Source organism: Pristiophorus japonicus, chromosome 5, assembly GCF_044704955.1.
Source record: "Pristiophorus japonicus isolate sPriJap1 chromosome 5, sPriJap1.hap1, whole genome shotgun sequence".
Lineage (NCBI taxonomy): Eukaryota > Metazoa > Chordata > Chondrichthyes > Pristiophoridae > Pristiophorus > Pristiophorus japonicus.
In genome coordinates this window covers 8,239,265-8,252,952 of record NC_091981.1, presented here as the reverse complement: position 1 = coordinate 8,252,952, position 13,688 = coordinate 8,239,265, and the positions used below count along the sequence as shown (strand labels likewise).

Sequence of the window (13,688 nt, the reverse complement as noted above, 5' to 3'; positions counted from 1 at the left end):
TCACTTTCCCCTCCTCCTGCTCTCCCCCACCCTCACAATTCCCTCCCACATCCTCCCGATCGTGTCCCCATTTTCCGATCTCCCCCTCTTTCCCAATCGCTTTCTCTCATGATCTCCCCCTCCCTCCCGATCGCTGCCCCCCTCTCCTGATCTTGCCATCTCTCCCAATGTCCTCCCACATCCTCCCGATCGCTTCCCCCCTCTCCCAATCATCCCCTTCCCCCCCCCCCCCCCCCGCCGATGATCGCTTCTCCCTCTCCCGATTTCCACCTCCATCCCGATGGGCTTCCTCTCTCTCACGATCTCCCCCATCCCTCCTGATCGCTGTCCCCCTCTCCGGATCTCCACCTCCCCCGGCCCCGGTCACTTACCCTTCCCTCTCCCCATCTCCCGCTACCACCCGATCACAGCCCCCTCCCCTCGTCACCTGCCCGCCCCCTCAGACCTACCTGAGGGCGATGCACGGAGCCGAAATCTTTGCCTGCAAGCCCAGGAGCTGGCGAGTGCCGAGTATACCTCAGGTTTACCTGTCCCCGCACCGGGATCGCGCCCTGCGCCCAGCTCAAACCAGCAGGTCATCACAAACCAATATCTACAAATTAAATTCACGGGACCATCTCCTCCTTAAAACACTAAGCTGTGTTCACGCTGAGTCTCCCCACACGCTGCTCCGAATGGAATATTCGTGTTGCCCACTGTACCAAAAAGGCTAATGGAATGCTGCACTTTATATCTCGAGGACGAGAGTACAAGGGGGTAGAAATTATGCTGCAGCTGTACAAAACCCTGTGGAATTCTCTGCCCCAGGGAGCTGTGGAGGCTGGGTCATTGAGTATATTTAAGGTGGAGATAGACAGATTTTTGAGTGATAAGGGAATGAAGGGCTATGGGGAGCGGGCAGGGAAGTGGAGCTGAGTCCATGATCAGATCAGCCATGATCTTATTGAATGGCGGAGCAGGCTCGAGGGGCCGAATGGCCTACTCCTGCTCCTATTTCTTATGTTCTTATGACCACACCTGGAGCAATGTGAGCAGTTCTGGGCACCACACCTTAGGGAGGATATATTGGCCTCGGAGGGAGTGCAGAGTAGGTTTACCAGAATGATACCCGGACTCCAAGGGTTAAGTTACGAGGAGAGATTGCACAAATTAGGGTTGTAAACCCTGCAATTTAGAAGGTTAAGGGGCTGATTTGATTGAAGTTTTCAAAATATTAAGGGGAACAGCTAGAGTAGATAGAGAGAAATTAGTTCCGTTGGTTGGGGAGTCTCGGACCGGGGGTCATAGTCTAAAATTTAGACTCAGTCCAGCTGTGGACATTCTGCGTCTCTGGGCCACTGGGAGTCGTCAGGTTGGCAGTGAGGCGCTGGCTGAATAGGGCTTTCTTAGCAGGGTCTTTGAGTGCTCCAGCGTTGATATTCCTGCAGCACTGTTTCTGTTGCCATCGCTGTATGAGGGCTACGTTGATGGTGATGACAGGCGGTGGTCCATCCAGCAGTCGTCAGCTCCTGTCATGGCGCGGGTGATGCGCACGTCCTTGTGGTCTGTCGCTCGGATAATGACATAGTCGAGCAGACGCCAGTGCTCGGAGCGAGGGTGCTGCCATGAAGCCTTGTACCTGTCTCTCTGACGGAACAAGGTGTTAGCGATGACAAGTTCATGTTCTAGGCATTTTGTCAGGAGCAGGGTACCGCTGAAGTTGGTTTTCCCTACCGCCCCCCCCCTCTGCCAATCGCACCTCCTTAGAGGTCCGTATCCTTTCCAACTCTGGCATTGAAGTCCCCAAGGAGGATCAGCTGGTCGCCCGTTGGGACTCGGAACAAGGATTGTTCGAGGCTGGAGTAGAATTCCTCTTTGGTCTTGTCTGCAGCTTCCAGTGCTGGGACGTACTCTCTGATGACCGGAGCGCACTGGTTCCGGGCTCGGGTGAGCCAAAGAGTTATGAGGCATTCGTTTATCCCGCAGGGGAATCTCTGAGATGGCTAACCAGCTCATTTTTTATGGCGAAGCCCATCCCATGGAGGCAGCGTTCTTCTTCTGGTTTACCTTTCCAGACGAAGGTGTAGCCACTAGCTTGTTCTGTGAGCTGGCCTTCCCCTGCCCGCCGGGTCTCGCCGATGTCTACTTCGAAGCATCTGAGTTCCCGGGCAATGATGGCAGTATGGCGTTCTGGTCTGTCGCTGTTGGAGTTGTCCATGAGGGTCCTGAGGTTCCAGGTCCCGAACTTCATTTGGAAGATGCCTGTGCATGAATTATTTTAACGTGGGGTGGCCGTTGCACATCAGCCACCACACGGATTTGACGGAGCAAGGTCTTGGTCCTGCTGCATGGGTCTAGTGCACACACCACACGCACCACACTACACACACCACACACACCACACACACCACACCACACACCACACACCACACACACCACACACCACACACCACACACTACACACACCACACACCACACACACCACACACACCACACCACACACACACACACACACACACACCACACCACACACCACACACACCACACACCACACACACACACACCACACTACACACACACCACACACCACACACCACACCACACACCACACACACCACACACACCACACCACACACCACACACACCACACACCACACACTACACACACCACACACCACACACACCACACACCACACACACCACACCACACACACACACCACACACACCACACACACACACACCACACCACACACACCACACCACACACACCACACACCACACACTACACACACACCACACACACCACACACCACACACACACACACACACACACCACACACACCACACACCACACACCACACACACCACACACACCACACCACACACACACACACACACACACACACCACACCACACACCACACACACCACACACCACACACACACACACCACACTACACACACACCACACACCACACACCACACCACACACCACACACACCACACACACCACACCACACACCACACACACCACACACCACACACTACACACACCACACACCACACACACCACACACCACACACACCACACCACACACACACACACACCACACACACCACACACACACACACCACACACACCACACACCACACCACACACACCACACCACACACACCACACCACACACACCACACACCACACACTACACACACACCACACACACCACACACCACACACCACACACACACACACACACACCACACACCACACCACACACACCACACACACACTACACACACCACACACACCACACACACACCACACACACACACACACACTACACACTACACACACTACACACACACACACACCACACCACACCACACCACACCACACACACATACTCCAACTGTGGGCGTTGTTGGCAAGGCCAGTATTTATTGCCCATCCCTAATTGTCCTTAGCAAGTGTCTCACTGGGCCATTTCAGAGGGCAGTTAAGAGTCAATCACATTGCTGTGGGTCTGGAGTCATGTATTGGCCAGACCGGGTAAGGGCAGCAGATTTCCTTCCCTGAAGGACATTAGTGGATTTTTCTGATAATCCGATGGTTAAAAGCTCACCATTACCGTTGCTAGCTTTTCATTCCAGATTTATTTAATTAACTGAATTTATATTCCCCAGCTGCCGTGGGGGGATTTGAACTCGTGTCCCGTCTCTAGGCCTCTGATTTTCTCATTACATAACCACTCTGCTACCGTTCCTGATGCCCAATCGAACAAACATCTTGCCCAAAATTCTGCTATTTTTCCCAGTCAGACTTCATGCCGGTAAAATCTAACCTGTATGACTCAGCAGGGAGCAACAGTTCACCAGCACTGCTGTACGGTGCGCTGTGCAGTGAGTTTAACTTCCAACTCCAGGACAGAGAAAGGGCGATCTTGTGTCATGGAGCATATTTGTAGTAATTGGCTGAGGAGGGGGCTGTCTGATGGTGATTCTTAACCGATATCATCATCATAGGCAGTCCCTCGGAATCGAGGAAGACTTGCTTCCACTCTAAAAATGAGTCCTTAGGGGGCTGAACAGTCCAATACGGGAATTACAGTCTCTGTCACAGGTGGGACAGACAGTCATTGAGGGAATGGGTGGGTGGGGAGTCTGGTTTGCCGCACGCTCCTTCCGCTGCCTGCGCTTGGTTTCTGCATGCTCTCGGCGACGAGACTCGAGGTGCTCAGCGCCCTCCCGGATGCACTTCCTCCACTTAGGGCGGTCTTTGGCCAGGGACTCCCAGGTGTCAGTGGGGTTGTTGTACTTTTATCAAGGAGGCTTTGAGGGTGTCCTTGTAACGTTTCCTCTGCCCACCTTTGGCTCGTTTTCCTTGAAGGAGTTCCGAGTAGAGCGCTTGCTTTGGGAGTCTCGTGTCTGACATGAGGACAATGTGGCCTGCCCAGCGGAGCTGATCAAGTGTGATCAGTGCTTCAATGCTGGGGATGTTGGTCGAGGACGCTAATGTTGGTGCGTCTGTCCTCCCAGGGGATTTGTAGGATCTTGCGGAGACATCGTTGGTGGTATTTCTCCAGCGACTTGAGGTGTCTACTGTCCATGTCTCTGAACCATACAGGAGGGCGTGTATCACTACAGCCCTGTAGACCATGAGCTTGGTGCCAGATTTGAGGGCCTGGTCATCAAACACTCAGGCGGCCGAAGGCTGCACTGGCGCACTGGAGGCGGTGTTGAATCTCGTCGTCAATGTCTGCTCTTGTTGATTCGATGCTCCCGAGGTATGGGAAATGATCAACGTTGTCCAGGGATTAAGGGGTTATGGGGAGCGGACGGGGAAGTGGAGCTGAGCCCATGATCGGATCAGCCATGATGTTATTAAATGGCGGAGCCGGCTCGAGGGGCCGTATGGCCTACTCCTGCTCCTATTTCTTAAGTTCTTATGATTTAAGAGATTTCTCCAGTCGCCACAGGAAGTACAGTACTTGTGGGTTGTTAAGAATGAAATCAAATTAGCAATGCAAACTCAGCGATGTTCGCACATGCTGCATTTTATGGTTTGTGCATTTTTCGAAAAGGCAATCACATTTCGAAGCCTCATACTGTTTTGTTTTCTCTCTCCCTCTCTTTAGAAACCCGGCAGCGACTGAGGAGTGAACGAGCCCGGGGATTGATTGAAGAACCCTTTAGTTTACCAATGCAACAAAAAGGTTAGTCAGGGCACAGCACACGGCCGGCCGACAGACAACCGGAGCGCGCTGCCAACAGGGACCCAGTGCGACTCTCTGCGGGAGTGGGGGGGAGCCATCAGCGCAGCGGCGAGGGATGGCGAGGGCGAGCTGCCGGGTCCTGATGCTGCTCTGGGTCTGCCTGCCGGAGCACAGCCGGCCCACCCCGTTGCCGACGCCGACGCCACCGACCGGGACCAGGACCGGGACCCCCGCGAGGGGGCAGAACGGCGGGCCGATCGAGCCGTCGGTGGGCAGCCAGGCTTCCGTCCTGCACCGCTCCAAGCGCGGCTGGATGTGGAACCAGTTCTTCCTGCTGGAGGAGTACACGGGCTCGGAACCGCAGTATGTGGGCAAGGTAAGGCACGGGGAGGGATCCCCCTAATTACAAAGTGCCGCAGTACAGCGGGACCTGGGGGTACTTGTGCCCGAAACACAAAAGGATAGCATGCAGGTACAGCAAGTGATCAGGAAGGCCCATGGTATCTTGGCCTTTATTGCAAAGGGGATGGAGTATAAAAGCAGGGAAGTCTTGCTACAGTTATACAGAGTATTGGTGAGGCCACACCTGGAGTACTGCGTGCAGTTTTGGTTTCCATATTTACGAAAGGATATACTTGCTTTGGAGGCAGTTCAGAGAAGGTTCACTCGGTTGATTCCGGGGATGAGGGGGTTGACTTATGAGGAAAGGTTGAGTAGGTTGGGCCTCTACTCATTGGAATTCAGAAGAATGAGAGGTGATCTTATCAAAACGTATAAGATTTTGAGGGGGGCTCGACAAGGTGGATGCAGAGAGGATGTTTCCACTGATGGGGGGAGACTGGAACTAGGGGGCATGATCTTAGAATAAGGGGCCGCCCATTTAAAACAGAGATGAGGAGGAATTTCTTCTCTCAGAGGGTTGTAAATCTGTGGAACTCACTGCCTCAAGGAGCTGTGGAAGCCGGGACATTGAATACATTTAAGATGGAGATCGACAGATGTTTGAGTGATAAGGGAGTAAAGGGTTATGCGGAGCGGGCGGGGAAGTGGACCTGAGTCTATGATCGGATCAGCTATGATCGTATTAAATGGTGGAGCAGGCTCGAGGGGCCGTATGGCCGACTCCTGCTCCTATTTCTTATGTTCTTCTCACTCGCCGTTAGAACGAGCCGGTTGCCGCTGTTTACGGATGGGACGCTCAGCGCGATACATGTGACGTGACTTATCTTAATGTGCATATCAACTCCTTTACCGCGACTACAACAACGGCATCAATGACTTGCATTTCTATAGCGCCTTTGGGACATAAGAACATAAGAAATAGGAGCAGGAGTAGGCCACCTAGCGCCTGAAGCCTGCTCCGCCATTCAATAAGATGACGGCTGATCCGATCATGGGCTCAGCTCCACTTCCCTGCCCCGCTCCCCATAACCCTTCACTCCCTTATCGCTCAACAATCTTTCTATCTCCACCTTAAATTATATTCGTGACCCAACCTCCACAACTCTCTGGGGTAGAGAATTACAAAGACTCACGCGTGTTATAAGACAGCAAGTTTGACACCGAAACACTTAAGGGGAAATTAGGGCAGGTGACCAAAGCTTTGGTCAAAGAGGGAGGTTCTAAGGAGCGTCTTAAAGGAGGAGAGATACCTCGAGACTTGACTACTCCAACATACTCCTGGCTGGCCTCCCACATTCTACACTATGTAAGCTTGAGGTCATCAAATTCTGCTCTCTTGAGCATCTCTGATTATAATCGATCCACCATTGGTGGTTGTGCCTTCTGTTGCCTGGGGCCCAAGCTCTGGAACTCCCTCCCTAAACCTCTCCGCCTCTCTACCTCTCTTTCCTCCTTTAAGACACTCCTTAAAACCTACCTCTGTGGCCAAGCTTTTGGTCATCTGCCCGAACATCTTATATTTGGCTGTGTCAATTTTATCGTTTTTTTTCTTATAACACTCCTGTGAAGTGCCTTGGGACGTTTTACTACACTAAAGGTGCTATGTAGATGCAAGTTGTTGTTTAGGGAGGGAGTTCCAGAGCTTAGGTACCAGGCAACAGAAGGCACGGCCACCAATGGTGGAGCGATTATAATCAGGGATGCTCAAGAGGGCAGAATTAGAGGAGCGCAGATATCTCGGGGGGGGTTGTGGGGCTGGAGGAGATTGCAGAGATAGGGAGGGGGCGAGGGCCATGGAAGGATTTGAAAACAAGGATGAGAATTTTGAAATCGAGGCGTTGCTTAACCGGGAGCCGATGTAGGTCAGCGAACACAGCGGGTGATGGGTGAGCGGGACTCGGTGCGAGTTAGGACACGGGGCCAGTGAGCACAGGGGGTGATGGGTGAGCGGGACTCAGTGCGAGTTAGGACACGGGGCCAGCGAGCACAGGGGGTGATGGGTGAGCGGGACTTGGTGCGAGTTACGTCACGGGGCAGCCGAGTTTTGGATCACCTCTCGTTTACGTCGGGTATTTTGAGGGAGTCCAGCCAGGAGCGAGTTGGAATAGTCAAGTCTAGAGATAATATTCCACCCCTTAAAATCGCAATGGAATAATTGTTGTACAAATCCATCAAGTGTTTATTCGCTAATGTCGGCAACAGTTGTTTCTCGGCTTTAATCATGTAAGGCAGTAAAGTTAACTGCAGCATTTTTAGCAAAATGAATGGAATGTGTATAGTCTGGAGATGTTAGAATGCCGACCCAGGTTGATGCAGAGTTGGTCTGGATCAAATATAACATTTTAGATTTGTGACATGTTAACGGGCTGGGTTTTCGGCTTTGATGTTTTTGGGGCAGTAATGGCGGCGGGGCGGGAAGGTTAGCGCCCGGGAACAGTTTGTGCCTTAGTGGGTAAGTTTGGGCAACTAGGCCCTGAGTGTGGGGCGCAGCGCTAAGGGAGGCGTTGTACACCCCTCGTGGGGTGTTAGGATGGGAAACTCCCGAGCTAAAGGCCAAAGGGCCAGGCCGGGAGCGCTCCCAGAGAGGCCTGGGTTGGGGGGAGGGGAGGAAAGAACCTAAACAAAACGCCACAAAAACATTCCCATAAACATCGCCCACGCCACCACAAGACAAATCGCAAAAAAGTTTACAAGAAAAAGCAATCGCACTGACCTCAGGAGTCCATTGCTCGCCTCTCCGCTGTCGGGATGGTGGGACCGCCCTGATTTCCCGGGCTGCCGGTGTCGCGGCCCAGGGGGGGGCGTTGCACACACCGGGGCGCAGCTCTTCCGGGCGGTGCTGCTCCGCGCCGCCGCCAAACCCGACCCGAGGATCGCCGCCGGGCGCTGGAGGCTGCCCGCCCAGAACACCTCACCCCCGCCATTGCCGCCGCTCCGGGGGCGAGAAACGGAGCGCAGAAGGTCCGGGAAATCCAGCTCCAAAGCCACTTGATAATAAATAACGTGGCGAGAGGTAGCACACAGTCAAGATAATAGAGGTCACCTTCAAACCCCTTTAACCCGTTTCGCCATCAACAGAAAGCAGTTTAATCAGCACTCACTTGCTTTGCTAATCTCCAGCCTCTGTGGCAATTTGCAAGCACAAACCTTGCATTAAACTGCGAATCTATTAATCTAATCAAATTTACAGAGTCAATTTGTCAGCTTGCCGACTGCTTCTGCAATCCAGCTGTTTCGCCATCATCTCCGTGACATTACCCGGTCAGCAAAATCTGCAGGCCCTCACTCGCAAACTCCAATGCAAATATGCACAGAAATAAAAACGGGTGGCATCGCCAAAAGGCTATCGTCCCCCCCCCCCACCCCCACCCCAAAACACTGGTTCAAACAAACCAAGAGATCCTGGAATTCACGAAATAATAGAAAAACTAGTTTGGGCTATTCAGTCACTGATTCCTTCACCTCCCACTGACGTGTATGCAGACACTTTCTCCAGCAAAGGGAATGAGTTTGCAGCGAAATACGGGAAAAAAACAAGGTTTTGCTGGGGTGCAACTTTCATCGTGGACAGTGGAGTAAAAAAACGACCGAACGTTATACACCCAACCCGCACGTCCAGTCTATTGACCGCACTGAAAAGGAAAAGGCCCGTTCACCCTGGGATGAGAGGGCTGCCCTATGAGGAGAGATTGAGCAGATTGGGCCTATACTCTCTGGAGTTTAGGAGAATGAGAGGTGATCTTATTGAAAGATGTAAGATTCTGAGGGGGATTGACAGGGTAGATGCTGAGAGGATGTTTCCCCCCGGGCTGGAGTGTCTAGAACCAGGGGTCACAGTCTCAGGATAAGGGGTCGGCCATTTAGGACTGAGATGAGGAGGAATTTCTTCACTCAGAGGGTTGTGAATCTTTGGAGTTCTCTGCCCCAGAGGGTTGTGGATGCTGAGTTAGAAACATAGAAACATAGAAAATAGATGCAGGAGTAGGCCATTCGGCCCTTCTAGCCTGCACTGCCATTCAATGAGTTCATGGCTGAACATGCAACTTCAGTACCCCATTCCTGCTTTCTTGCCATACCCCTTGATCCCCTTAGTAGTAAGGACTACATCTAACTCCTTTTTGAATATATTTAGTGAATTGGCCTCAACAACTTTCTGTGGTAGAGAATTCCACAGGTTCACCACTCTCTGGGTGAAGAAGTTTCTCCTCATCTCGGTCCTAAATGGCTTACCCCTTATCCTTAGACCGTGACCCCTTGTTCTGGACTTCCCCAACATTGTGAACATTCTTCCTGCATCTAACCTGTCTAAACCCATCAGAATTTTAAAGGTTTCTATAAGGTCCCCTCTCATTCTTCTGAACTCCAGTGTTTACAAGCCCAGTTGATTCAGTCTTTCTTGATATGTCAGTCCCGCTATCCCGGGAATCAGTCTGGTGAACCTTCGCTGCACTCCCTCAATAGCAAGAATGTCCTTCCTCAGGTTAGGAGACCAAAACTGTACACAATACTCCAGGTGTGGCCTCACCAATGCCCTGTACAACTGTAGCAACACCTCCCTGCCCCTGTATTCAAATCCCCTCGCTATGAAGGCCAACATGCCATTTGCTTTCTTAACCGCCTGCTGTACCTGCATGCCAACCTTCAATGACTGATGTACCATGACACCCAGGTCTCGTTGCACCTCCCCTTTTCCTAATCTGTCACCATTCTGATAATAGTCTGTCTCTCTGTTTTTACCACCAAAGTGGACAACCTCACATTTATCCACATTATACTTCATCTGCCATGCATTTGCCCACTCACCTAACCTATCCAAGTCGCTCTGCAGCCTCATAGCATCCTCCTCGCAGCTCACACTGTCACCTAACTTAGTGTCATCCGCAATATTGAGTATATTGTTGAATGATAAGGGAGTAAAGGGTTATGGGGAGCGGGCAGGGAAGTGGAGCTGAGTCTATGATCAGATCAACCATGATCTTATTGAATGACGGAGCAGGCTCGAGGGGCCAGGTGGCCAACTCCTGTTCCTATTTCTTATGTTCTTATGCTCCATATTCAAGGCTGGGGTCGATAGACTTTTGGACTCTGGGAGAATCAAGGGATATGGAGATCGGGCGGGAAAGTGGAGTTGAGGTCGAAGATCAGCCATGATCTCATTGAATGGCGGAGCAGGCTCGAGGGGCCACATGGCCGACTCCTGCTCCTAATTCTTACGTTCTTAAATTGGGCCAGGTGTACAACAGGCAGCCAATCCAATATCGCCGAAATGGAACTTTCTGGTGACTGTTCCAGTATAAGAGTTATAACGTAGAGACAAGCTGCTATCAAGAACGAGAAGGGTTGGCTCACCAATTGTCGCACTAATCCATTGCTGTTATTGAGAGATTTCTGTGTAATTCAACTGCCTCTTCGATCTGGTGGCTCATCATCATCATCATAGGCAGTCCCTCGGGGTCGAGGATAACTTGCTTCCACAGTAAAAATGAGTTCTCAGGTGACTGATGAGCTCATTTTAAACAGTGGAAGATGCCTGTGTGTGAGTTTTTTTAACGTGGGGTGGCCGTTGCACACCAGCCACCACACGGGCTTGACAGAGCGAGGTCTTGGTCCAGTGGCAAGGGTTAACCAGGACAACTGGAGACCAGCTCTGCCTCATGTGCCAATACACACACACACACTCAAACATACTCCTACTGTCGTCCTCCCTTCCTCCCTCCCACAGGACCTCTCTCTACATGGGATTCACAGGACGCAATGTGAGCCTCACCACCTCGCAGCCGTGCTATTGGCCCGTGCTGTGCCTTCCCTTGGTCTTGTCCACGCTGCTCTGGTGGCTAGAGGCAGTCTAGGAGCAGAGCATTCATACAGATCTCCCCCTTCTGTAACATGCTGAGTACAAGTAAAAATCCCTGCTGGGGAGCAGTGCAAGGTACAGCGCGAGCCGGTGCAGGAGAGGGCGACTGGATTTGACGTCACCATAACCCAGGTCGCCGATTGGAGCGTGGGCAGGTACAGCAGGAGAGGCGAGGATGGGGCGCAGGAGCGGCGAGAGATTGCGGAGCGACGTGATCGGGGCCCAGAAGAAACGCGAGTTCGGGGCCCAGAAGAGGCGAGGGCCCAGGGGCAGCACGGGCCCAGCCCACACTGTGCGATATGTGCGCGCACTAGGTCCGTGCAGCAGACCTGGTCTCCAGTCGTCCTGGTTAACCCTTGCCACTGGACCAAGACCTCGCTCTGTCAAGCCCGTGTGGTGGCTGGTGTGCAACGGTCACCCCACGTTAAAAAAATCCACGCACAGGCATCTTCCACCCTTCAACATGTAGTTCAGGACCTGGAATATTAGGTCCTTCATTGAAACATCTGTGAACTCATCCCTTTTTGGCTTGGAAGCAAGTCATCCTCGATACGAGGGAATGCCTCTGATGATGATGTAACATCCTGAATAGGGATTCCCATGCCCAAATCCCTTATTCCCATTTATAATGTTACTGGAGCAGGGATCAAAGGGTAAGGAAAGTCCAGGGAGAGAGGAAAAGTACTATCGCTGTGTGATAGAAAAAAATAATAGTCTATGCAGAATCTTTTTTTTATATTTCATAAAAAAGTGTCAAGTTTCTTACGGTCAACCATGTTCCAAACTAGGAAATTTGTCTCCCAGCATTCACAGGAAAGATGTGCTTGCACTAGAGAGGGTGCAGAGGAGATTGACGAGGGTGTTGCCAGGACTGGAGAATTTTAGCTATGAGGAAAGATTGGATAGGCTGGGGTTGTTTTCTTTTGGTGAGGGGAGACCTAATTGAGGTGTATAAAATTATGAGGGGCTGAGAAAGAGTGGATAGGAAGGACCTATTTCCCTGAGCAGAGGGGTCAATAACCAGGGGGCATAGATTTAAAGTAATTGGTAGAAGGTGTAGAGGGGAGTTGAGGAGAGTTTTTTTCACCCAGAGGGTGGTGGGGGTCTGGAACTCACTGCCTGAAAGGGTGGTAGAGGCAGAAACCCTCATCGCATTTAAAAAGTACTTGGATGTGCACTTGAAGTGCCGTAACCTACAGGGCTACGGACCAAGAGCTGGAAAGTGGGATTAGGCTGAGTAGCTCTTTGTCGGCTGGCGTGGACACGATGGGCCGAATGGCCTCCTTCTGTGCCATAACTTTCCATGATTTCTAACTCCCCTGCACTTTGTCAAAATAGTGCCATTAGACCTTTCACCCCTGCCTGGTTTAATGTCTCATCCGAAAGACAGCACCTCCAACAGTGCACTGCTCCCTCAGCACTGCACAGGGATTGTCAGCCTAGATTTTTGTGCTTAAGTCCCCTGGAGTGGGATTTGAACCCACAACCTTCTGACTCAGAGGCAAGAGAGCTGCCCACTGAGCCACAGGTGACACTTAGAGTGATGGTAGGATAAGCATTCAAGAAGGACTGAGTCCCAAGTAACGTTTGAAGGTCTTATTCGGAAGATTATGTCGCTGAGAGCATGCAGAAAACAAGCGCAGGCAGCGGAAGGAGCGTGCGGCAAACCAGACTCCCCACCCACCCTTTCCCTCAACCACTGTCTGTCCCACCTGTGACAGAGACTGTAATTCCCGTATTGGACTGTACAGTCACCTGAGAACTCACTTTCAGAGTGGAAGCAAGTCTTCCTCGATTTTGAGGGACTGCCTATGATGATGATATTGTGCAGTTACCCTCTCGATACAGTATTTATGCCACTCGGTTAATGATCAGAGAAATGAATAGCAGCTAAATAATTTACCAATTCTATCGGAATATTGGATAGTTTAATAGTCCCCTGGCAGCCGTGCAAAAAAGGCTTTTGCATTTCGTCAGAGGTGTATGGGCTCCGAGCTGGGAAATGCTTTCATGTCAAAGTGGGTGGAATTATTAGGGTTGTTACACGTTTAGCTGTGAATCAAAGGTAACTCAGGCTATCGGTTGATGGCAATTTCTGCGTTTCTCTATAAAATGCAGATGCTATTAAAGACAATGTTGAAATCAATGCCAGGGATTAGAACATCCATATTTCACTATTACAGGCAAGGCAGTTTGCAGTGACAGCACGGAGTTCTGTGAAATTGCATTACTTTGTAATC

The 13,688-nt window shown here is 51.5% G+C and overlaps 1 protein-coding gene across 1 annotated transcript in view; it reads left to right on the top strand.

Moving 5' to 3' along the window:
• The first annotated feature begins 5,307 nt into the window (after nucleotides 1-5,307).
• LOC139264226 (cadherin-6-like) overlaps nucleotides 5,308-13,688 on the top strand; it is a 205,898-nt gene continuing 197,517 nt past the window's right edge. The window contains exon 1 of the mRNA XM_070880356.1: nucleotides 5,308-5,568. Coding sequence (XP_070736457.1) covers nucleotides 5,308-5,568 — 261 coding nt within the window. The remainder of the gene's footprint in view (nucleotides 5,569-13,688) is intronic.